General features: G+C 44.3%; 1 protein-coding gene across 5 annotated transcripts in view; it reads right to left on the bottom strand.

Moving 5' to 3' along the window:
* Positions 1–25,469, bottom strand: part of Trim13 (tripartite motif-containing 13) — a 39,133-nt gene that overhangs the window by 2,605 nt on the left and 11,059 nt on the right. For 2 of the 5 annotated variants that reach the window (XM_063274481.1, XM_063274483.1), the window contains exon 2: positions 5,885–5,983. In XM_063274481.1, the coding sequence (XP_063130551.1) occupies positions 5,885–5,983 (99 nt within the window). Of the gene's footprint in view, positions 1–5,877; positions 5,984–6,072; positions 6,220–25,469 lie in introns of those variants that run through there. The other 3 variants (NM_001012210.1, XM_063274482.1, XM_063274484.1) reach the window with 3 other exon arrangements.

Here is a 25,469-nt window from a genome sequence, read left to right as displayed (position 1 = left end):
GTTCCAACCCAGTCTGGACCAAGTGACCCTATTTCAGAAGCAAGTAATAAAAGCTTGATGAAGCTGCAAAATTACTCCATCAAATCCCGACTGTTGTATGCATGTCTTTAAGTGTGTGACAAGAACCACACACAGGCACTTGTGTGGCCAGCGGTGCAGATGGAAAGGGGTGTAGGCTCATGCGACTCAGCTACAAGCTGAGACAGCTGCTGTTATGAGGAAAACAATGGAAGCCGGCCGTTTGCAGATTTAGGTAGCTGACAGACATCTTGAAAAATGAGTAAAATGTACTTGCTATTTCCAGAAACACCGTACTTCTTGATAATGAAAAGGGAAAAGGCTGGGGTTTTATGTTAAAATTTGAATTTTTGCAAAATGTACTTTTAGTCTTCCCATTAAAGACTCTGATAAGTGGTAAAGTTATCAAATGCATGAAGGCTATTGGGGACTATTATAAAATGAAATATGTCAATATTTGGAGGTCTCTAAAGCAATATTATAAGTCATGCATAGAGAGAAAACTTGTTTAAAATATAAGAAAGGGTTGGAGTGTGTCAATTCCCAATACTGCAGAAATAAAAAATAAAAAAGTAGCAGAGACAAAGAGGCTTACATTAAGTGAGATCTGACACACCACAGTATGACAAAAACACTATTTGTTGAGATTTGGTTAAAGTAAAAACAACAAGTTATCTCAAAAGCTACCAAAATGCTCCCTCAGCTACAAATCTGTGGTGTGACACCAGATCTGTCTTGGGTGTGCCAATCAAAATGATTTGAAGTTATTTTCATCAAACAAATACCCAGGGCTGGGAATACAGCTCGAAGCTGTACACAGCCCTAATCACCAGTGCAGCGTCCCCGAGTCTCCCCAAGACAGAAAGCCGTCGCTCTATAAAGAATGCCACCTTTATCACAAAGGGGGGGGTGTTTTTACTAAATCATTCTTTTGGTAACATACAATGGTTTTTATCAGTGTTGCTTTAAATGAGTTAACATATTTTAAAGACTTCAGATTTCATTTCTAATATTGTACATAATATATATTGCATATAGTAAGTACTCAATCCAAATTTGCTAAAGTACCTTAACCCCTAAGACCTAGAAACAAAATCAGTATTTCTTTATTCAGTTTACTCAGGAATACATAAATATTACCAAAATAACAAAATAGGATGGAATATTCTGTACTCTACTGGCCATCAGACAATAATCCGGGGTTGGAGTTGGGAATTAAATCCAGCAGTGCACACGCCGAGCAGAGTATACCACTGAGCTATCCACATGCAGTCCCACATACACATGCCTGCAGAAGGCCAAGGTCGGCACTGGTGCCTCTCCTCAGCTCTCCTCCACCTTTGCAGTGGGATGTTGGGCTGACTCAGCTATGCTGGCCTTTTTGTTTTCTTGAGACAGCTTTATCTGTGTAGCCTGGATGTCCTGGAACTCACTTTGTAGACCAGGTAGCCTCAAACTCAAAGATCAACCTGCCTCTGCTTCCCTAGTGCTGGGATTAAAGGTGTGCGCCACCGTCACCCAGCTTGACTTTCTGCACTTGGTGGGAGGGAGGCAAGATCTTGCTATGTAGTGCAGCAGTCACAGAAATTCTCTTGCTTTGGGCTACCGAATGCTGGGGTAGCAGGTAAGCATCTGAATGCCCAGGGAGAGTCAATAGCTAGTATGTTGGGGGAACTTATACTAAATAGCATATAGTATGTTACCTGAAAAATAAGATTAGCAGGGCTGGAGAGATGGCTCAGCGGTTAAGAGCACTGACTGCTCTTCCAGAGGTCCTGAGTTCAAATCCCAGCAACCACATGGGGGCTCACGACCATCTGTAATGGGATCTGATGCCAACCTCTGGTGTGTCTGAGGACAGCTACAGTGTACTTATATACATAAAATAAATAAACCTTAAAAAGAAAAGGGTAGGAGAGCTGCACAGCAGTTGACAGTACATGCTCTTGCAGAGGACCAGATCAGGGGGAGCTGTCACTCCCAGTGTCCCTGAGCACCTGTACTTACCACACAAAAACATGACAATCAAAGAATCTTTTGATAATTAAGCTTTCATTGTAAGCATTATTCCAAATTAAGGCTGCTGGCTCTCAGATTAGTAGGTTTACCATGGCTTGGAGTCTTTTTTTTTTTTTTTTCTTACAATGGAATTGCTTCATTGTTCCTGCCCTGTGCAGGTTTTTCCACCATGGCCCAGTAGGACTCAGTTTCAGGATGATGGCCATTATTTAATATTCACTGGTTGATGGGCACGGCCGAACGGTAAGGTTTTAAAAGCACATTGATGTTGAGAGGGAGTCTTTACTGTCTTAGTTTTTTGTTTATTTACTGGGATTGTTTGTTTGTTTGGGGGCTGTTGGTGATTTGTAAGGCAGAATCTCACACTGGCCAGTAGCTTGCAGAGACTGGCCGGCCAGCCACCTGTCTCTGCCTCTCCAGTCCTAGGATCACAGCTACCCAGCACCACATATCTTTGTTTATAGGTGGGTTCTGGGGATTTAACTCCATCCTTTATTCTTACAAGCCAAGTGCTTAACTTAGTTTTTTTTCCAAGATCCTCTCCTGAGTGATCTATTTAAACACTGTTTTGAATTTCCTAAGTCCCAAACAAAATGCCTTAAGATGAAAATTCCCAGGAGGCAGGAGGCCTGGACTCTGGCTGAGTGGTAATGCACTTGCTTAGCATGCTCAAAGTCCTCAGGTCAGTGTTCTAACAAATCCCAAATGCAAATTGTAATATAGTAGCTTCTCTGTTTGTTCCCAGTAGATGTTTTGGTTTTTTACATCTACTATGTTTTTCATACACAGACACAGACAGACAGACATGCACAGAGGGATCATAACTTATTGGCAGTCAGTTCTCCCACCACCACGAGGGCTGCAGGGACTGAATTCAGCAAGTACTTCCACCCTGAGCCATCTCGCTGGCTCCCCCAGTAGGCGTTTATGGGGAAGGTTAGTTTCTACTTAAGACTGAATACAGAGTTGGACATGGAGGTGTCAGCCTGCATCCCAGCACTTGGGAAGCTAAGGCAGGAAGAGCAGTCTTAGGATAGCCTGGGCTGCATATTGAAACCTAGTCTTTTAAGACAAAACCACTATGAGTACACAAGTAGCTTTTACAGTGTATGACTTTGAATGCCATTGTAAGTTTTATGTTTTCCTTTTCACTTCTCATCGTATTTGATTACCTAAAAATTCTTATCCTCTTACTGTATTCTTCTCCATTTTCCCCAAATTCTTTTTTGCCTCAGGTACCCTCTCTCTCCTTTTCATCCTGACCACCTCTGTATAGCCTTTGATTCCTATGGCTGGAGAGATGGCTCAGCGGTTAGGAGCACTGACTGCTCTTCCAGAGGTCCTGAGTTCAATTCCCAGCAACCACATGGTGGCTCACAACCATCTGTAATGGGATCCGATGCCCTCTTCTGGTGTGTCTGAAGACAGCGACAGTGTACTCTTACAAATGACCTTTTCCTATATAAGTTCCTATTCTTCAGACACTTGACATCCCATCTTGGGCATGTACTCTTATTACTTATCTGTAGTTTTGATTTTTTTAGAATGGTACTGTGTAAGTAAAGTCTTACAGAAAAAAAAGCTTTAATTAAAACCTCCTAATCTCTGATCATTTCCTTAGATAATTCCCTTAGAGGCCATACTTGGTCAAGGAATAAAAGCCCATCTTTAAATAGTCGTGTGTGTGTGTGTGTGTGTATGCACACACGCGTGCACACATGCAAAGGTAAGAGAGCAATTTATGGGAGTTGGTTCTTTTCTCTCCTTCAACAATGTTGGTCCTGTCAGTGTAACTCAGGTCCTGTCAACAGTGGTAGCAAGCATCTTTACCTCCTGAGCCAATCTTTTTCAGATTGTCAAGTGTCTTCTAAACAGTGTATGGTAGCACATGTCTTTAATCCCAGCACTTGGGAGGAAGACTGATATCTGAACTTGGTCTACATAGCTACCCTATCTTTAAGGTAAGTAAAAATGGCGTATGTGTGTGTGCACATGTACACACCCACTTCTCCATGCAGTTCCTCATCCTAGCAAAGAGTGAGCAGGACCGTGTTACATGTAGAAGAATGCAAATTGATCCATTCTTTTCCCCCTGTACAAAGCTCAAGTCCAAGTGGATCAAAGACCTCCACATAAAACCAGATACACTCAAATTAATAGATAGAAGAAAAAGCGGGGAAGAGCCTCGAACACATGGCCACTGGGGTTGACGTACAATGGAAAACCATTTAAATCAGTTACTAGTAGTATACATCTATACATCTTGAGAACAAAGGGGTAGGAATAAAACTTAAGTTCTGGGCCTAAAACCAATGACTTCCTCACTTCCCAAGTAAAATCGTGGAGCCCAACCCACCTTGCCCTTCTACCACCCAAGCGCAGACCTGGAGTTTTCAAAGTTATAGGATCCAAAACTATCTAGAAAGCAAGTCAAAAATTCAGTATTCTAACCCAGGCAAAGCGGCAGACACCTTAATCCAAACCCAGCACTCTGAATGCAAGAGCAGGCAGGTATGTCAGTTCAAGGCCAGCCTGGTCTAACTAGGAGACCTTTGAGTGCTGAGAGTTGAGGATATATCAAATGGTGGAGGTGCACTCAGAACGTTGAAGACACCGGCTTAGACCCCCGGAACAAAGTGGTGGGGAGTAACTCAGCACCTTTACTAAACGCAAGTTTACTCCGCAGACTGCTAAACATCTCTTTTAAAACTATGGTTTTCACAAGTATCGGCTTTATCTTTTATAAAGTGATTGTCACTATTACTTGAAATTAAATACAACCAGGGCACAGAAGCATGACCTGGGGTGGGTGAGAGCAGGGCTGAGGTTGCAGCTCACAGGAAAGCACCTGCCCAGTGTGATCGACTTCCAGAACCCAAGAATGAGTGCACGGAGGAAAAGAACAGTTCGGTGTTAGTTCTACTAGGGAGAAAAGAAGCCTGAAGACATGGGTCTTTCGGGCCTGGACCTGTCACTTTCTGTACACATGGTAAAACACTGACCAGAATCAACTGACAAAGGTTACAACCCATCACTGAGGAAAGTCAGGGCAGGAACTCAAGACAAAACTGCTTCCTATTTCCCCACAACAAAGCCTTCCAACATGGAGCCCACTCACAATCAGAAAGTGCAGCAGACACCATAAGAATGTGGACTGCTGGCTGCCCATGGCCCATAACAGCCCACATTCATCAGCCTAGGGACAGAGCTGCCCACAGTGTGCTCCTCTCCTGTGTAAACTAAGACAAGTCCACAGACCAGCATGAAGAGTGAGTACTCAGTTCAGATTGCTTTCAGGTGATCCTAGGCTGTGTGAAACCGAGGCTTAGCCTTAAGCAGGGCAGAGGCGTAGTTCCGGGGTAGAATATGCTAGCATAGCTCAAAACTGGGTTCTTTCCTCACCAAAAGCTTTTAAAGAAAAAAAAAAAATCAATGAAAAAGGCATAATAGCCCCATTGAACCCTAGCACAAAGAATGCCTATATACTGACATTTTGTTTTAAAAGAGCTCCTCATGCAAACGTCTAGAGAGCTGCAGAGGGAAACTCAAGCCCTCATCTAGAGCCCCAATAGCTGGACAACTAAGACAAACCACACAGGAAAAATGCTGCTGGATCCCTTTTGTTCCTTTAATGCACAATTTTAATAAATATATATAGTAATTACCAAAGAAATGAAAGGCAAGCAAGGCTTCTGAATTTTGAAATATGGAAAGAACAAAGGCCACCTATTACTGAAAGAGGTGGGTGAAGACATTTATTCTTTGTAGTTCCATCTGGAATGGTCCTAGGACTTATAAAATCGGGTATTTTTCCCCTTCATAAATACCAGAAAATATTACCGTTTACCTTTGTTCCCAGCAAGCATGTGCTTTTGGCACGCTTACTCTTTCTCTGGAGAAAGCCGGGTTTTTTTTCCCCACGGTTTGACTGTAAAACTGGAGAACGCTGTAGAGAAAAGAGAAAGAGTGTTACACACACAAATCTGCATTCTTGGCCCTCTCCTGGCTAGAGCGCCTCCACAGCGGAGCGCGGACCTTCCGGGCGGCGACACCGGGACCGCTGCCGCCACACCACGCCGCTCGCCACCGCCCACGCGTGTGTCCCTGGCCACTGGCGCAGGGCCAGCGACTCCCGGCCCTCGGCCCCTACCCAGAGCTCACCTCCACCAACTGCGGTCCGGCTGCGCCGGTGCGAAATGGACACGGCGACCACGCCCTCTGCGCCCCGCCGCCTCGCGCCTGCGCACTGCCCAGGTCGCCCAACCCCTGGGAAGTGCTCCTGGGGAAGCTAAGGCGACGGGATGGGTTTAGGTTGTTGTAATCTTTGTTGTTGTTCTTTGCATTTTTTCAGGAACAACAAAAACAAAACATAGCCCAACCCTTCATATCACTTTGCCTGAATCTCAGGACCCAGAGGACCGGGCGATCGCTAGGTCGAACACCACTGACCCAGCTGTGCAGAAAGGCACCACTGCGGTTCCCCTCGGAGGCAAAAACTTTTAACTGGTTTTAAAATATCTTGCCCGTAGCAGCTGCCCTGACTTTCCTGATATCCTCCTCCTTGGCGGAGACCCGTGGTTACAGAGAATGAAAAAGATGGTTCCTATCCAAATTTGAAAGCCCGAGGTAAATGCCGGGTGAGTGCTGGAGGAGCACGTCCACTACCGCCTTGAGAAGGTCAGCCTTTGAGAGCAGCCTTTGGGGAAAGCCCCTTTCCGAGTCAATGAAAATCTCCTCCTCCCCATTGCGTGTGGTCCCAGCTACACCATTTCTAAGAACAATCCCCGTGATTTCTAATTCAGTCCTCACGAGAGCACCTACAGTGGAATCAAGAGCCGAATCAAGGGAACAGGTTTTTCTACAAGGTGGGAAAACAAGACGCACCTCCGGAGGGTAGCATCACATTCCAAAAACACGTGTAACTGGTTAAATTATTTAATATGTATACCAATAAAGACGGGAGGCATAAACTGGGGTAAAAACCTACTAGCTCAGTGAGGTAGCTTCGTTTTCTAAACTATACATAAAATATCTATTTACAAGTTTGATCCTACAACTACACTGCCAGCTCCTTAGAAACTTCTGAAGCTCCTTCTAGAAAGGATCTTCCTAGCTTAAAAAAAAAAAAAGGCGGGGGACCGGGAGCTCTATCTTTGGTCCATTTGATATAAAAGAAGTCTCTAACCTCTAGCTCCTCCCTTACACCCTTGGCAGACTGAACCAAGGCACCGTCATGATGGGGAGGTTCCAAGACAAGAGGGTAGGAGCCAAACCGTGTCGCCTTTATGGTAGTATAGCTCAAGGCCACCCAGTTGACTTAGCCTCTGGTCTTAGAAAACCAAGACCTCTCTCAAGCAATTGTCTTAAAATAGTCAGGAATTTACATTCTTTAGCATCTTATCTAAGGAGCCTTTTAGAGGGACACCCAAACTGCTTCTCTACTGGACTCACCTAACTGCATCTGATGAACAGATATCTACACCTAGGCTTTGACGGTACTCTATGTACAATAATCAAGTACCTTGTAACAGACAGGTTCTTTTCTACAGCACCAAAAATGTCAGTGCAAATGAAAGCTTTGTCCCAGACCCAAACAAAACTTTGGGCATAATATGCTGGCAACAGGCCTTAATCCCAGAGTTTGGAGGCTGAGGCCATCCATTATGCCAGCCTGCTCTACATAGTGAGTTCCAAGACAGTCAAAGCTACCCAGAGAAGTCCTGTCTCAAAACAAAAACCAAAAAACCAAAATAAAGACTGAATGAGGCTGTGGCTCAGTGATAGAGTGCTTTCCCATCGATTTCAAAACCCTGGATGGATCGATCCCCTGAACAATCACACAAAAGTCTATAAAAATATAAATGACTAATAATTATGAGGAAAGGCAGTTCTTTCTCACTGAAAAGCAAATATCAAGTAAAGCATTGATGTAGCCTTTTAAAATGCAGTAATGGGCAAAGGCTTGAAAGTCATAATGAGCTGCTGCTGGGTGGGCACAGTGTCTGACAGCACGCATAGAAGAGGGGATAGTCTTAGAGCCTGGGAGAAGCAGCAGGGAAAAGCAGCATAAACTGGGGAAAACCAGAATGCCCAGGGCTGGGCTAGTCCTAACAAGTTCTGAAAAGAACAAGCTGAATCCTGTCCCACAGTCCATGAGCACAGGAAACAATGATGCTCTGTAAGCCTCAAAAGGATGGAGACTATCACAAATGCTTAAGGAGACTAGTATACCTACCCTGACGTCTATACAGTGAAGCACCCCAGGAATATGCACGTACACAGATCTACCCCCTTTTAGTTAAAATTTCAAAATTCAAAAAGAGAAGGAAATTGAGCTTTGAAAATGACTATAGAATCTTCCCAGGTATGTTAATGATGATTTTTGAAAAAAAATCCATGTCTGGAACTGAGCCCAGAAGTAGGGATGTGGCAGTGACACGTTAATACGACATGTTCACTTTGCACAAAGTTGATGCTGTTGGGTAGAAGATCACTGTGGGGGAAACTTGGGAAGCCGGCTGACCTACTCAGTCACACAGGCCAGTCTTTATTCCACTGTGAAGGGCAGAGGAGGATTAAGGACAAGATACAGAGAGTATGAAAGCTCTCCCTGGGAGAATGGCAGGAGAGAGATGGCAAGGTGACAGATGTCATAGTGTTTACAGCAAAGGTCAGCTCCAAGGCTTCACTTGGAAGAATGTCCCCAGGTGACTGTAAGGGACATTTGGAAATAGGACCACCCACCATAACCCGGCTGAGAACACTATCCTTTCCTTAATAATCCCAGTGATCCCAGAAATATGGAGTCTGGGATAACCTGTGTTCCCCGGCCAGGGTCACTCATCTGTAGCTTCAGAATAAGCTCTCTTGTCCCTTTGAAGTAGAGTTCCATGTCAACAGTTCATAAGATGGAGAGTGGTCAAGAAAGATGCCCCACACCAGTCTCTGCCATATACACAGGGACCTTCAGCTGACCGACACCTGTCAGTGAGCACAAATGGGGAAGAGAGGATGGGGTGGGGTCAGAAGCCCTGGGAGTACATACGGAAATGACACCAGCCTCAGGGAGACAGATCACCTTTACCTGGGGTCATCCAAGGATTATGTAGTGTTGGGGGTAGGGGTAAGAATATCAAGGGTGGGTAAATGTCACTGGCTGAGGGCTCTAGGTTCTGAGTTACCGCATTAGCATAGGGAGGCATCCCAGGAATCTCAGGTGCTAGCTGAACAGGTTCCTAGCTGGAGAAAGGAAGTTGAACTTGTAATCTACGGTTCTGTGACAGTCTGCAGGTAGAGGCATGTGGGAGTTAAGGTCAGAAAAGGGGAAGCCCGGCTAGTGAAGGGAGTCCTCCATTTTGCACCAATCCCAGAAGACTATCCAGACAATAAGCACACACGCACGCGCACACACGCACGCGCACGCACGCACGCACCCCAAGGGAATATCCCCTGTAACCTTGAAGAGTCCTAGAGGGGTATTCTTGACACTTTTAAATAAACAGAATTCCCCAGAGGCCTGCAGTGGGGACCTGGAAATAGATATCTTTTTTTTTTTTTTTTTTGGATCTTTTTTTTGGAGCTGGGGACCGAACCCAGGGCCTTGCGCTTCCTAGGCAAGCGCTCTACCACTGAGCTAAATCCCCAACCCCGAAATAGATATCTTTAAATAATGCCAACTATCCTCAAATTATTGTAAGTTTGAGGTTCACTAGACTGGAAAGTAACAAAAATAAGTGAGAACATATGAATCTCAGTGGTCCGGCTCACAAGAAAAGGCCTTCCTGTACCCTCATGCTGGGGTCTCAGCCTAGCCGTGGGGTTGCCCATCATCTTGGCACCTACCAGCTATGTTTATCTCCTCAGAAAAACTTAAGCCCCACAGAAAAGTCTGTAACCAAGTTACAAGGAGGAAACAGGAGGAGAAAAAAGATTCTTCCGTTCCTGGTATTTTTCAAAGAGGAAGTTCTTGGTTCTTAGCCACACTTAACAACTAGCTACAACATGTACTAGTGACAACTACAACACGGACAGGACTTGACCACCCCATCTGCTTGTTGCTTGTCCTCCCTCCAGCTCCTCTAGGTATCTCAGGAGTGACGGACTGTCCTAACAGCTTCCTGTGTGTGCAAAGCCCTAACTTCCTCTGGGTGGGGCTAGCACTGCGGCTTATGTCCACCATTCTTCTTCATTCAGTCATAATGGATGGTGAGTTCCGGTTGGGACCCAGTCTCTAAACAGTGGCGACTGCAAAGCAGGGCAAGCCACCCTGCCACACAACACAGTCTTCCAGTTAGCCAGAAGGATCCCACCTTTGGGGACACAAACTTCACAGATGTTTCTCTGCCTCTGACCTAAATGAGACCTCTGTGACTCTTTGGGATACATGAACACCTTCCCCCCAAATTCCTGTTAAGAAATCAGTCAGTTTCAATATGGAAGCAATCTTCAGAATATTCGTGGTTTTCATCTTAAATTTGGAAGGAGAAACAGGCTTTCTGTAGCTGTAGCACTCAGGTCTGGTTTTGGAAACCTCTTTTAAGGAAGAAATGCTTCCAAAAGAAGCGCCCAGGTCTACAGAGACAGTCTCCATCTGTGGCCCAACCTTCCACTGGACGCTGCCTTTTCACTCGTGTTCCCCACCTACCATTGAAGCTGCCAGTTCCCCATTCCTGCTTCATTTACTTTGGAGGAAATTTTCCAAGTGGCAGTGCCATTTACCTGACACACCATGGGCCAATTTTAATCTTCACTGTATTATCTCTGCACAGTAACAGTACGCCTGTGTTTCAAAGACCACGGGGCAAAAAGCAGGCCCTTATTAAGCATCTGGTGAATAAAGAGGCTTATGGATTAATAATGAGGAGGAGTTCATACTTAGCAACCGGAAAGAGAGCCCACAACGAATTCTCCAAAGTGAAGCAATTCAGAAAAACAGGAAATTATGCAAACGTGAGAATTGAAAGGGCATCCTCTGGAGTCTATGGGAAGCCTCTCTCCAGCTGTACTCCAAATTAGAAACTCTGAAAGAAACACACGTGTAAAGAGACCTTACCCTGACCGAGACTGAAGCAGCAATGAAGTCTCCCGAGCAGAGTGAAAGCAAAAAAATAAAAAACAAGGTAGGGCCAGACGCAGTCAGAGCAGAATTCTATTAGACCTTCCCAGAAGAATTAAACACTGATACTCCGAAAATTATTCTGCAAAATAGCAACTGAAGAAACGTCTCCAACTTCCTTTTTTTCTTGCAGCTACAATTATCAATACCTTTTTTCTTATAAAAGATAACATTTCATTGGGGCTAGCTTAAAAGTTAAGAGGTTCGGTCCATTATCATCAAGGCAAGAACATGGCAGCATCCAGGCAGGCATGGTGTATAAGAGAAGCTGAGAGTTCTACATCTTAGATCTGAAGGCTGCTAGCAGAGTACTGACTTCCAGGCACTAGGGTGAGGGTCTCCCAACGCCCATAGTGACACACCAATTCCAACAAGGTCACACCTCCTAATAATAGCCTCTCATAGACTCTCTTCATGGTGTCAAGCCTAAACTCCACTTCTTTGCATGATGCTCAGTCCTGGGCCATCAACTACAACTGAGGCTGCACCTTCACCAACGGCCTTCCCTGACCTCTCACAGTGTCGAGCCTCGGCTGATCTTCATGAACCCTTCAGTCCTGGGCCATCAACTACAACTGAGGTTGTAGCTTCACCAATGGCCTTCCATGGCCTCTCACAGTGTTGAGCCTCGGCTGATCTTCATGACCCCTCCATGCCTTCAAAACCAGTACCACCTGGGTGACTCTTAAAACATTACCAAGTCCAGCTGCAGCACAAGGTACAACCTTAGCTATCTCTGGAACACAGCCTCTTTGTGCTCTCAGAAAACACCTCCCAGAACATTTCACCTCAGTGATGATGCTGGTCTCTTCTTAATCACAGCTTTTTCTTAGCTCCAGCTAACCAGCATCAATTGTCCCAGTGGTCCCTTCTATTTCTCTCTCTAAAGCCAGAGCCACATAGCTGAAACTGCCCAATTATTGATACTTAAGCCACACCACAACCCAACAACAACAAAAAGAAATTTATAGACCAATATCCCTTATGAACACATAGACGCAAAAATTGTCAGCAAGATCCTTGCAAACCAAATCCAAGAACGTAACAATTATTTACTATGATCAACTAGATTTGATCCCGGAGATTCAGGGATGGTTGAACATATACAAATCAGTAAACATAATCTACCATATAAACAGAAAAACAGTAACAACACATGTTCATCTCAGATGGAGGAAAGGCCTGTGACAAAACCCAACACCCTTCATAATAAAAGTCCTGAAGAGAGTCAAAGCATTTCTACTAAAATCAAGAACAAGACAAGCCTGCCCACTCTTTTCCTATTTATTCAATATAGTACTTAAAGTCTTAGCTGGAGCAATGAGACACTGAAGGAGATCAAGGGGGTACTAATAGGAAAGGGAAAAGTCAAAGTATCTTTATTTTCAGGTGACGGGATTTTATACATAGTAAAAGACCCTTATAACTCCACCAGGAAACTTTTTTGTTTTCTGTTTTCTTTTTTCCTGAGCAAACTTTAAGCTGATACCTTTGCATCAGAGTAGCAGGACACAAAGCTAATTCACACAAGTCATTAAATAGCCTTCTCATATAAACTGCAAGCATATTGATAAAAAAATCAGGAAACAACACCTTTGTCACAATAGCTTCAAAAAAAAAAAATCATGGGATAACTCTAACCAAGCAAGTGAAAGACCTACATAATTTAAGACATTGAAGAAGACACCAGAAGGTGCGAAGATCTCTCATGCTCATGGATCAGTAGGATTGATACAGTAAAAATGGCCACGCTGCCAAAAGCAGTCTAGAGATTCGGCACAATTCTTCTTATGGAAACACAAAAAACTCAGGATAACTGAAACAATCCTGAGTAATAAAGAACTGATGGAGTCATTGCTGTCCCAGAGTCCACGCTGTGCTACAGAGCCAGAGTGATAATGATAGCATGATATTTGCATAAAAACAGATACTTTAATCAATGAAATTGAAGACCAACCCTTTTCTTTAGTCAACACATCTAAGGACACCTGATTTTTGACAAAATAGAAAAGGAGAAGGGGGGGGGGGAGAGGAAAAGCTGGATAAAAGACAGTATCTGCACCTCTCTGATCAACCCGGATGGCTGCATGTTTAACACCAGTTCTCAACCTGTGGGTTGTGGACCCGTTGGGGGCTCTCACAGGGGTCTCTCTTAAGACCTCATGAAACTGAAAATCTTCTGTATGGCAAAGGACATTGAAGCAAAAATAAAATGGCAACCTACAGAATTGGAAAAGGTCTTTACCAATTACACATCTTACAGAGGGTTAGTATCTAAAATATATAAAGAACTTTAAAGAGTTAACATCAAGAAAACAAACAACCCAATTTTAAAATGGAGTACAGAACTAAACATAGTTATCAAAAAGATAAAAACACATGTGTCTGAGAAACACTTTAAAAAATTTCAATGTCATCAGGGAAATGCAAATTAAAACTACTTTGATATTTCATCTTAAAGCTGTCAGAGCACCCAAAGGTCACTAAAACATATGATAACACATTTGGGTGTGGGGTTAAGGGAGCAGCGCTCATTGCTAGTGGGAGTATAAACTTGTACAGCCACTATGGAAATCGGTGTGGTGATTCTTCAGGAAGCTGATAATCAGTATATACCTCAAGCCCTAGCTATACCACTCTCGAGCATATGCCCAAATGACTCTTCATCAAACCATAGAGATACTTGTTAATCCAGAGTCATTGCTGTTCTACTCATGATAGCCAGAAATTGGAAATAGCCTAGATGTCCAACCGAGAAGCAGCTAGCGAGAATCTGGTGTACTTATACAATATTGAATAGTGCCCATCAGCTAAGAAAAATGGAATTGGCTGGAGAGATAGCTCAGTGGTTAAGAGCACTGACTGCTCTTCCTGAGGTCCTGAGTTCAATTCCTAGCAACCACATGGTGGCTCACAACCATCTGTAATGGGATCTAATGCCCTCTTCTGGTATGTCTGAAGACAGTGACAGTGTACTCATACTCATTAAATAAATAAGATTTTTAAAAAAAACCTGCCAAGAAAAATGGAATTATGAAATTTGTAGGTAAGTGGAAGGAATGGGAGAAAATCGAGCAAGGTAACCCAGACCCAGGAAGACAAACATTGCACATTTTTTCATATGGAGAGTAAACCTTAGATATGTGTATTACAACCCAAATAAACACACGTTGGGTGTCAGTAAGGGACTACTGCAGAGAGAGGCTCTCCCAGTACTAGAAGGAGAGTAATATTGTTGTAAAAACAAGAAAGGAGGATTAAATAGAGGGGGATGGATGAGAAGGCTGAAGGAGGGAGAAGAACTAATATTAAGGGCCGTTTCAAGTCCAACTATTGTAGAAGTTTCCTAAGACATACACATACACGGAAAGAATCTGAATGGAGTCACCGAAAAATATGGGAGACAATGCCCCAGTTAGACATTTTACTAAGTAAAACCTCCGTTCCGTCTTGTTGAGCTGCTGGCCAAAGGAGCCATCAAGAAACCGCAAACATCACACACTATTGCCAAGACTACGGTTGCTCTCCACAACCTGCTGGTAAGGCCCTGCTGCTGAAGACAACGCCTACATATGTCATGAAACCCGGAGCAACAGGGCTAATGCCTACTGACTAGTGTTCACTGCACTGGAAGATACTCTGCACCCTGCTAGGGGCAGGGAGATAAGCTTCAGTATCTCCCAGTGATCAGCCTGCAAGATATACTGGTGTACGAGTGACACAAACGTTGGAATGACCAGCCAGTCTGTTTGAATTTTAAGGCCCACTTCAGGAGACAGCACATACATACCTGACACTGCTCGAGTGGCCAAGAACTGGGAATAGAAAGCTCACGGATGTGCCTAGAGGAAAACCCAATACTATTCTCACTAAAGGAATGTGGCAGTAGATTAACTCCTTTTTTTTTTTTTATTTCTTTTCTTTTTTTCGGAGCTGGGGACTGAACCCAGGGCCTTGCGCTTGCCAGGCAAGCGCTCTACCACTGAGTTAAATCCCCAACCCATTAACTCCTTTTTTTAAAAAAAATATTTATTTATTATGTATACATCATACAGCCTTCTGCCTGCATGTATGCCTGCAGGCCAGAAGAGGGCATTGGATCTCAATAGGGATGTTTGGGAGCCACCATGTGGTTGTTGGGATTTGAACTCAGGACCTCTGGAAGAGCAGACAGTGCTCTTAACCACTGAGCCATGTCCCCAGCCCCAGTAGATCAACTCCTAATGACACTCAGACATATCCACAGATCAGTGCCTCAGTCAGCCATCATCAGAGAAGCTTCTCCTTGCAATAGATAACAGCTAACACAGAGACCCACAGCAGGCAATGTGGAGAGAGTAAGGGCCTATTTTCAAAGCCCTCCCCTCAAGAATCAGGCATCTATGCAAAAGAGGAGGTGGAAAGACTGTAAGAGCCACAGATAATGGACGTCTTCCTGACACAAGAGAAGGTTTTCATTCATACACATATGAACTCAGAGGCAGCTCGAAAAAGGCCTACACAGGTTCAAGTCCAAAGGGGTCCTAGCCCTGAGCTGGAAGTAGATGTGAGCTCCCACTTCTAAGCAAGATGCTATCTACAACTGACCTCACTGACAAAGGAGTCTCACTGGGTATCTTAACCAGATTGCAGGCGATGGCCAGCACAAAATGAACACAATGGTATTTTTGTAGACCTTTTGTTTCATATTGCTTTGGGGACCTTTTTTTTTTTCTTTTATTCTTACTGTTCTTTTGCTTGTTCATCTTGATTTCTGCTTTTGAATTTTTGCAGAAAATTATATGTGTGTGTTTGATTAATTTTTTTAAAGAGATTAAAAACAGTATAAAGGTCAGTGGGGGTAGAGAGGTGAGGAGGATCCAGAGCAACACGGAGAGGGAAAAACATGATTTAAATATTGCATGGAAAAACTGTCAAGTAGTCAGAGTAGTAATAGATTTAAAATCAAAGAATTCCACACAACTATCACTTGTGAAAGTTGCTGGCATAGAGCTAATATCTCCATCTTATGTAGGCATTTTATATTAAAATAGCAATGAACCAGGCTTAATACCTAAATACATACAACCTCGAGTGGGACCCCACTCCTTCCCCAGGACTCTTCTTGGGATTTTGAGACTGTGCATGTGTGTGCGCCTGTGTGCGTGTGTGCGTGTGTGTGTGTGTGTGTGTGTGTGTGTGTGTGTGTGTGTGTGTGTCGGTTTTCTCTTTGAGCTTCACACAGGTTCTAGGAATGGACTCAGGTTTGTGTGGCAAGTGCCCTTACCTGCTGAGCCATCTCGTATGCCCAAGGCTGCTTGCAGTGGAGATGTGACCGCCTTGTGCATCCCTGTGACCTAGAGTGCTGCTGTCTCCTGTAACTCTATCAGGCACTCTAGGTTTTAGGTTCCTAACAACTCACCGAAGACCATAGCCTCAGTACTCACCCAAATCCTTTATAAACCTGTATCCCAGGCTGGAGAGATGGCTCAGTGGTTAAGAGCCCTGACTGTTCTTCCAGAGGTCCTGAGTTCAATTCCCAGCAACCACATGGTGGCTCACAACCATCTTGGATGGGATCTGATGCCCTCTTCTGGTGTGTCTGAAAACAGTTACAGTGGAGTTGTATTTAATAAATAAATCTTTAAAAAGCCTGTGTCCCGGGGTTGGGGATTTAGCTCAGTGGTAGAGCGCGTGCATAGCAAGTGCAAGGTCCTGGCTGGGTTCCATCCCCAGATCTGGAGAAAAAAAAAAAAAAAGCCTGTGTCCCAGAGAAGCCCACATCTATGCTCTGACTTTCTTCCCAGGACTTCTTTCTTTCTTCTCCTAGTCCCCATGCTAAAAATCTATATTAAAATATTTTTAAGGGGTCTGGAGAGATGACTTAGCAGTTAAGAGCAATCGATGTCCTTACAGAGGACCTAGGTTTGCTTCCCAGCCCCGTGATCGAGCATGACCCTCTTGCAACTCCAGCTCCAGGAATCTGGAGTCTTAACTTTGGGTTCCTGCGTGCACGTGGTGCTCAGGCCCATCAGGCAAAGCACACATACAAATAGAATAAAAGGAGAGACTTGAAAAAAGTCTCCGTAAACCTCAGCTCACTTCAAACTGGGCTTACACTGAAATTCTTTTCTGGGTCCAAGCAAAGGATCCGGTTTTACTGGACTGGATGGCCTAAAAGATTACAGGGGCTTTTCCGGCCACCGGGCAGCCACAGCCGCGTCTCTGGCCTTGCCATCTCATTACTATCCGTGGGTTTTATTTTATGCGTGAAGGAAGACGACAGGGATGTATAACCAGATTTTGAAAGCCGTCTCTGACCACAGCAGAGGAAGAAGGTGCTGCTGAGGTAAGGGGAGCATGGAGGAGCAGCTTCTAGAACAGGAAGAAAGAAAAAGAGGGGTTGAGCCAGCGTGAGAGGAAGGTTAGTTAAGTTTTCAAATGCATTCGTTTTGAGGTGGCAACTAACAGAACTCTTTAGTAAACTGGTTGGGGCCTAAGAGGAGCTAAGGAAATCTTCCAGATTGGGCCTCAATCCTGAGTCTTGTGAGGAAAGAGGTAGAAGACACATGTGAACACTCCATAGAGTCTGTTGCTCCACCGAGAAACGTTTCCCCTGCTCCTTCAGTAAACAGAATTGCAGAAATGCATCCCACACCATCTGAGAGGAAAAGCTCTCTCTGCTGTTTGCTGTGCCCTCCTCTCCTCCTGAGGAGTGCATTTCTACCGCATTCGGCAGTAGTCTTGGAACACTTAACTTATCACACAGATAAATAAAAGGCCTCCTCACATTTCAGAAGACTCCGAAGGCTCTTTCAGGTCATCTGTATTCAGCACTTAGGAGGAATAACTAAAAGCTGAAATTACAAACTTCTGCTGATTAAAAAAACAAACGACCAAAACGTAAGACTAAATGCGTGTGAAATAATAGACTTTAAAACAGCCATCGCCTGCACTTGAACAGGCTAAAGGCTGAGACATCAGTGTCCGGCTCAGTACAGGATGGCGGGCTGCCCTGCCCGAGTGTCAGCCTTCTGCAGCTCCCTCACCCAGCCCTCTGTGGCCGTGCTGGCCTGCCCTCATTTACCCTTGGAAGCTGTTCTACAGTTAGGGTGATGACTCGAAGCCCATGTTGCTGTAGCAGCCATTTGGGTTGGCAAGAGCTGGATTGGGGTAGCCCTGAAAGTTTCAGATCTCCCAGGGTTGCCTCTAGGCAGCATGTGAAAAGATACATGTATGGAATTTTAGCAAATACTCAGGCCAGTGAGGGACTTCTTCCCTCTTCCATTCCTTCCTTCTGAGAGAAAAGTCCTTGAAGGGCTTTCTTCCCCGCTTCTCTTTTTGAGACAAGGTCTTACAAGTTGCTCAGGCTGACTTGGAACTCACTGTGTAGCCCAGGCTGGCCTCAAACTCTTGATTCTCCAGCCTCAGCTCCTCCCTCTCCTCCAATGCCGGGATCACAGATGCCAGCCAACACATTTGACCCTTGGAAATTTTCTTGCTATTGTTCTCTGCCCCACCAGATCTCCCTGACTAGTGGAGATCTGGGTCCCCTCTCCAAAGAAAGCAGCTCTTTTTCATTTCAGCTCCAGAGAGGTGGCAGAGGAAGTCAATAAATCTAAAATCCCTTCCTCTTCTCGCCCCACTCCCTCTAATCCACTTACAAACTGCTTTTGCTAGAAAGGGCTGACTCTTCACAAGACCCCACAAGACTGAAATCGTGAAACAGTTGCCTTCCTTTTTTTTTTTTTTAAATGTCTTATCTAGAGTCAATCCCCTGCCTAAGTGCCTGCAACATAGTGATCACTGGTCTGTGCTTCTAGCACTTCTGAAAGCTGGGCTGTCTGTCCTAGGTCATCCTTCCTCAAGGCTGGTTGCACAAAAGTAAAGACCTCGTACAATGTTTTGCAATGTTCTGTTCCAGCCCTGAGAGGGCGCCTTAGGGTCTTCCGTCCTGTGGTCAACTTGGATTACTGGAGTAGTGCAGTCTCACAGAGGACAGATCACCCTATTATCAGCCTGCGGGCAGGAGCGGGCAGCAGCGGGCATCTTATGGGAACCACCTTGCGCCCTCCAGTGAGCCACTTGCTATCAGGACACACCTAAAGTTCCTCTGGGCACCTGTGCAGCTTGAGATGACGTTGCTACACCATGCCAATGGATGTCCTAATTAGGGGTCACTGAACTTCTTCATGTATTCGCCCTCTCAACATGGTCACATTTATTAGAATTCACTATCAACACTCTCTTAGATGGCATTTTGGGTTGTGTGGCCATGCCTGATCTTTTGGGATTCCCGGAATTGGGGTTCTCACTTGGAGACTCCTGTAACACCATTTACTACTTGGGACCTTGAAAAGGCAGTCTTGAATCTGAGCTTCAAGGCCTTCCCATGCATTTGCTCCATGGCTGAACCTTTGGTAACCACCTCTGCTGTCCAGTTCTCTCTGATCTCAGGGAGAAGCAACAGGAGTTGAAGAACCCGCAGCCTCCTCAGAGTTTGCTGTCAAGGCACAATTCTGGCCCCAGGAAATCAGAATCCTAACAAGATTTTAACATGGCCCTCAGTCGGATTCCTGGACATTCCAGGAAATGTCAGTTCAGGGTCTGGGGCCTTTTCTCCCTGGCAGGTTTACCACTGTCCTCACCTCCCTGCTCTTGCTGCCTTAAGAATTCATTTACTCTAGCAACCCTCTCTGTCCTGCCCCCATGAAGCCAGGGTGTTTCCCCCCAACCCCTTTCCTCTCTAACTGGCTCTTTCTAGCTCCCCATTCAGACTGAAAGGCAAGTAACTCGATCTTGACATTAGCATTTCTTTAAGGGCTGAGGTTTTGGGGGTTGGTTTTTGTTTTTGCTGTGTTTCTTCCCAAGTAGGGCCTCTAACACCAACCAAATCATGGCCTCCGAGGCTCATCTCTGAGCTACTTCAATCTGCCTAAGAGAGACTTAGGGCTGAGCTCCAGACTCTGTGGTCCTAGTCCTAGGATGTGTAAGCCTCTCCCCTTTGCCATAGCTGACTAAAGCACTCCCTACACCACGTATTCAAAGCCTGTTCCCAACCTTCTCAAAAGAATCCTTTGAATGATGCCCATATTCATTAAAGTGTCTTTCCAAAGTTGTGTATTTTATTCTTGTAACCAATGATGATGATGATGATGATGATGATGATGATGATGATGTAACTGCCATGATAGCCTGTTGTATGTCCAGTTTCCTCCAAGATTCAAACACTCCAACCTGCAGGAAAGCTCCTTAAGACAAACAACAACTCAAATAACTTCAGGAAGTCCCTGAATCTGACTAATTTCCTAAGCCCCTCCCTCCCAAGAACAAACAATAAAGACTGCTCAAAGCAGTCTTTTTCAGTTTTCCTAATGATTCTTCACTCCTACAATTCCCTGTTTTGTGGTGACCCCCACCATAAAATTGTTCATAACTGTAATTTTGTGCTGTTATGAATTGTAATGTAAATGTCTGTGTTTTCCTGATGGTCTGTAACCCCAAAGGGGTCTTGATTGGATGAGAACCACTGGCTTAGAGTCACTCTCAAGCCCAGCTGTCTGAAAGAAGTAGAGACCATGCTAGCAGCCTAGAACAGGTTTTGACCAACTGAATCATCTGGAAAGGACAGTCTCCAGCCTGCTGAGTGGCCTGCTCCAGGTTCCCAGCCTTCGGGAGCTGTCACCCATGCTGTAGTGGGCTTTAGTGATAATCTGTCACTTCTGCTCCTTCCACCCCTCACCCAGATTCCTGTAAATAACACTAATAAACTCAGTGGTTCACCAAGTTGTACTTGGGTGGCATTCATAAGTACCCTCTGAAATGAGACTTGTGTTGCATTTCCCCAGGATGTCTTGTCATACAACACAGCTTTGCAAAGATGAACTCATTTCACCTTTAAATTAATCCAATGCGGGGCTGGGGATTTAGCTCAGTGGTAGAGCGCTTACCTAGGAAGCGCAAGGCCCTGGGTTCGGTCCCCAGCTCCGAAAAAAAGAACCAAAAAAAAAAAAAAATTAATCCAATGCAAAAGGTAATCATTAACCTGCTCTATATATAGATAGGAAGGAGATGAAGGTGCAGTGTTTAAGACAATTCACAACTGTAGCCCAGGTAGTTTGAATGCCTTGAAACCATATATTGGGCTGTGCTGTTTGTCTAAACAGAAGCTCTCAACCTGTGGGTTGCAACCCCTCTATCTCCAATAATATTTACTTTATAACTCATAACAGTGGCAAAGTCACAGTAATGTAGCAATGAAAGTAATGTTAGGTCGGGTCACCATAACATGAGGAACTGTATTAAAAGTCACAGCATTAGGAAATATGAGAACTGATGGTCTAGAAGAGCCTGAAAATTATACATTCAAAAGTATGAAATTCACACACAAAACTCTATTTCAGTACTGGTGCTGGGACACAGGCCCTAGGTATGTCTATTTAAATGCACATATATAGCAAATTAGCGGTGGGAATATAGTTGCCTTTCTTCTCTCGCTAGCAACCTCCCCCAACAGTTAGCACATGCCTGAAGCCCACTTGAGAGAGCAGTTTATTTTCTACAGCCATATCCTTTCTAGCTTAAAGGACCAGCTTCAGAAACCCCAGTTTACTTTGTGGGATGAGGAGGATCACTAGTGAATGTCAAAAGTTTTCCAATTTAAAAAGTAAAAATCTCCAAGAACTGACTTGGAAACTTGGTATTTCGGGTGGACTTGACATAATCTATACCGGTTCAAGAAGGTCCTTCGCCACCGGTGCAAGCGCGCCCTCTGCCGGCCATGTGGACACACTCGGCCAACAAGAAACCTGGCTTCACAGAGCAAAGAATTTGCATTTTGCCTTCAAACAACAGTGATTTATCACTCCCAGAACAAAGAAGGCAGAAGGCTTAGGGCTGGGCATACAGAGAGAGATGAAAACTCCCTGGCACTAAAAGATGTTCGTGGTGGGCCACACCCAATCCAAGCAGGGTGGCCACTTGAGAGGCAGGGTTAGCACTGCCCCTCAGGTTCCCAAATTTATTCGAGTATCATAGGGCTTTTGCGAGATGACTCATGCTGCCCAAGAGCAACACAGCCCTTGGGTGCTACCCTACAGACCCAGGATATCAGGGAGCAGTCCTGGTAGCCAGCCCCCAAGACAGACACAGAAAGGTCAGGTGTTCACAGGGGGCTAGAGATGGCTCAGCGAGACAACATCTGAAACCAACTAAAAGGCAAACCTGGACTCTTCTGTGTGGGCCTTTCTCAATCTGATTATTTGATGTAGGAAGACCGTCCCTAAATGCGGGTGGCACTTTCCAATGGCAGCTCAGATTAAAGGCCTGGGAAGATGGACAGTTTGCTTTTTGCTTGTTCGCCTTGCTGGCAAATTCATCTATCCTGTCACTGCTACAGCATAGTAGAAGCAACTCTTCCAGGCTTCTGGAACAGACTAAAGATGAATGGCTCTCCGAGAACACTCCAGCTGCTCACCACCAGGTTGGGGCTGCTGAGACTTTAGCCTCCTCACTGGCCAGGCTTCTTGGCCTCTCCAGTGTGAAACAACTATTGCTCGACTGCCTAGACCATATTATGGAAGGCAACCTAACAAGTCTTTATATATATATATGTATATATATATATGTATGTATATGTATATATATATACACACATACATATATATATACACATATATACACACACATACATACACACATACATATATATATATACACATATATACACACACATACATACATACATATATACATATATATATACACACACACACACACTGACACGGTGGGGCATATATCAGATATTTGCATTCAGGACAGTAGTAAACGTACAGTTATGAAGTATCAATGAAATAGTTTTATGGCTGGGAGTCACCATCATGACGTGAGGAAGTTTATTAACAGGTCTCAGCATTAGAAAGGTTGAGGACCACTGGTCCAGAGAACCCTGGCTAACACACTCATAAAGCAAGAACAGCTGGTGTAGCAGTGAATACCTTTAAGACCCACCACTCCCCGATCTCCACACTGCAGAAGCAGAAGCAGGTGGATCTCTGTGAGTTCAAGGCCAGACTGTCTACAAAGTGAGAGAGTCACACATTGAGGCCACACACTGAGATCTGTCTGAAAACAAACAAAAAGTCCCCCCCCCCCAAAATTTTTAAGAGGGTTGGCAAACAGAAGAATGGCGGTATGGCTAGTTGTGGAGCACAGCTTGAACTAGTCTACATCTCAATTTACAATTCAAATGTAAGAACTGTAAGGGGACAGATATCATGAAACAGCATAAGGTAAAATATAAAAGCACACTGTCAGAGACTCCCACAACACATCCACCGGCAGATATGGAGAGGTCAGGGTCAAAGGTCAGGGTGAGCAGGAGATGGGACACACCCAACACGGCAACCTGCCCACTGATCGGCCGGGCAGCCAGTGGCTTCCCATGGACCCTCAGACAGGCTTCCCACCCCTGAGAATGTACCCCTATTCCTTATCAAAGCTGAGACCCACTGTCAAGCAAAAACAAGACTCTTCCTGAAATACCAAAGACACCTCCCTATTTTCCTTTCTTGGTGTAACCAAACCTTTCGTTTTAATACCTGCTTGAAGTGTTAAGTCATGTATCTGTAGCAATTTTGAACAAAAAAAAAATGTAAGTTTTGTGACGTAAATGAGGTGGGGATGTTTGTGTGAAATAAACACACAGATGTTGGGCAAACAAGATGGACCTATCGGTAAAGGCACTTGCCTGACGAGCCTGGTCACCCGACTTTGACCCTCAGAATCCAGGTAGAGGAAGGAAACAAACTCTGCTAAGCTGCTCTCGACCTCCACTTAGGCCCCCACATACACCTCATGCACACACAACAATAATGTTTGCGACAACTACAGTGAGGTGGGAGGCCACAGTAGAGACCAGCTCAAGGAGACAACACAGTGGTAGATCACCAAGTGCAGAAACTGCACCACCAAATAAATACCTAGGCACTCCCCAGCCCCACCACAAGGCTGGTCAGCCCACACACTGTGCTGAGCAAGCTCTCCTCTGAGCTCCATGTCCAGCCCCCAGTTACCACTTCAGTTTTATTTTCTTGTCCTAATTCAATCACTTCTCAGGCTTTTGATCAAGAGCAAAATTCAAGGAGTAGCAATGAGGAAGAAGCTAGAGGTGGAAGACTTAGGTGCTGTGCCTAATGATGAATTAAACCATTTTTCATTTTCAGAGGTATGTTAGACCTCCACACATCTACAGTATTTTCTGATACTGCTTTATTATAAAACAATCAGAAGTATGCTTAACATAATAACTTACCTGCTATAGAAATCATAACAAATAGTATTTATTTAAGTCTAATCTATAACATATTTTTGAAATCTGAACAAAAGTACCTATATAAAATGAGTTTATTCAGTGTTAAATATCATGTATTGAGCAATATTCATGGGTAACAAAATATCCTACTTCATACAATTTTAAAAGGGCTATAATCTCTTACTTTATTAGTGTTTATTATATAATAATGAATTATTGAAGTATTGGTTTGGCATTTATCAGAGCATCTACTAAATCCCGGCAACTAGTTCTACTAGTCCGACCCTCATTGATTTCCAATATTATGTCTCTGCCTAGTTTGTCAGTTGGTCTGTCCTCTACTTTGTTCTACAAGAGACTTTAAGGCCGGCTAGTTCACTAGTTCACATCAGAAGTGCTAAGTAGCACACTGTGTGTGTGTGTGTATGTTTGTATGTGTGTATATGTGTGTGTATGTGTGTGTATGTGTGTGTGTATGTGTGTATATGTGTGTATGTGTCTGTATGTGTGTGTATGTGTATGTGTGTATGCGTGTGTGTATGTGTGTGTATGTGTATGTGTGTATGCGTGTATGTGTGTGTATGTGTGTGTATGTGTGTATGTGTGTGTATGTGTGTGTATGTGTGTGTATGTGTGTATGTGTGTGTATGTGTGTGTATGTGTGTGTATGTGTGTATGTGTGCGTGTGTGTGTGTGTGTGTGTATAGTGTAGAAAGATCTCTCCACTTACGTCCTTCTCATAATATCTCATGGATAGAGATATTAGAGACAGATGGATAGACAGAGAGATGGATACAGATGACAGATGAATAGATATTGAGGAATAGAGGAGCAGATGGGTAGATACGTGATGGATAGACACATAGACACACACACAGAGCGAGAGAGAGAGAGAGAGAGAGAGAGAGAGAATGCCAGTGAAAGTGCTGATATTGGACAAAATACAACCAATTCATGAGATGAGTTGAGACAGTCAGTCAGTCACACTTCAGTCTTCTAACTTAGAACAGATTGTAACCTGACATG

The sequence above is a fragment of the Rattus norvegicus genome, chromosome 15 (assembly GCF_036323735.1).
Source record: "Rattus norvegicus strain BN/NHsdMcwi chromosome 15, GRCr8, whole genome shotgun sequence".
Taxonomy (NCBI): domain Eukaryota; kingdom Metazoa; phylum Chordata; class Mammalia; order Rodentia; family Muridae; genus Rattus; species Rattus norvegicus.
Note: the sequence above shows the minus strand (reverse complement) of the source record. Positions and strands in the feature narration are given on the sequence as shown.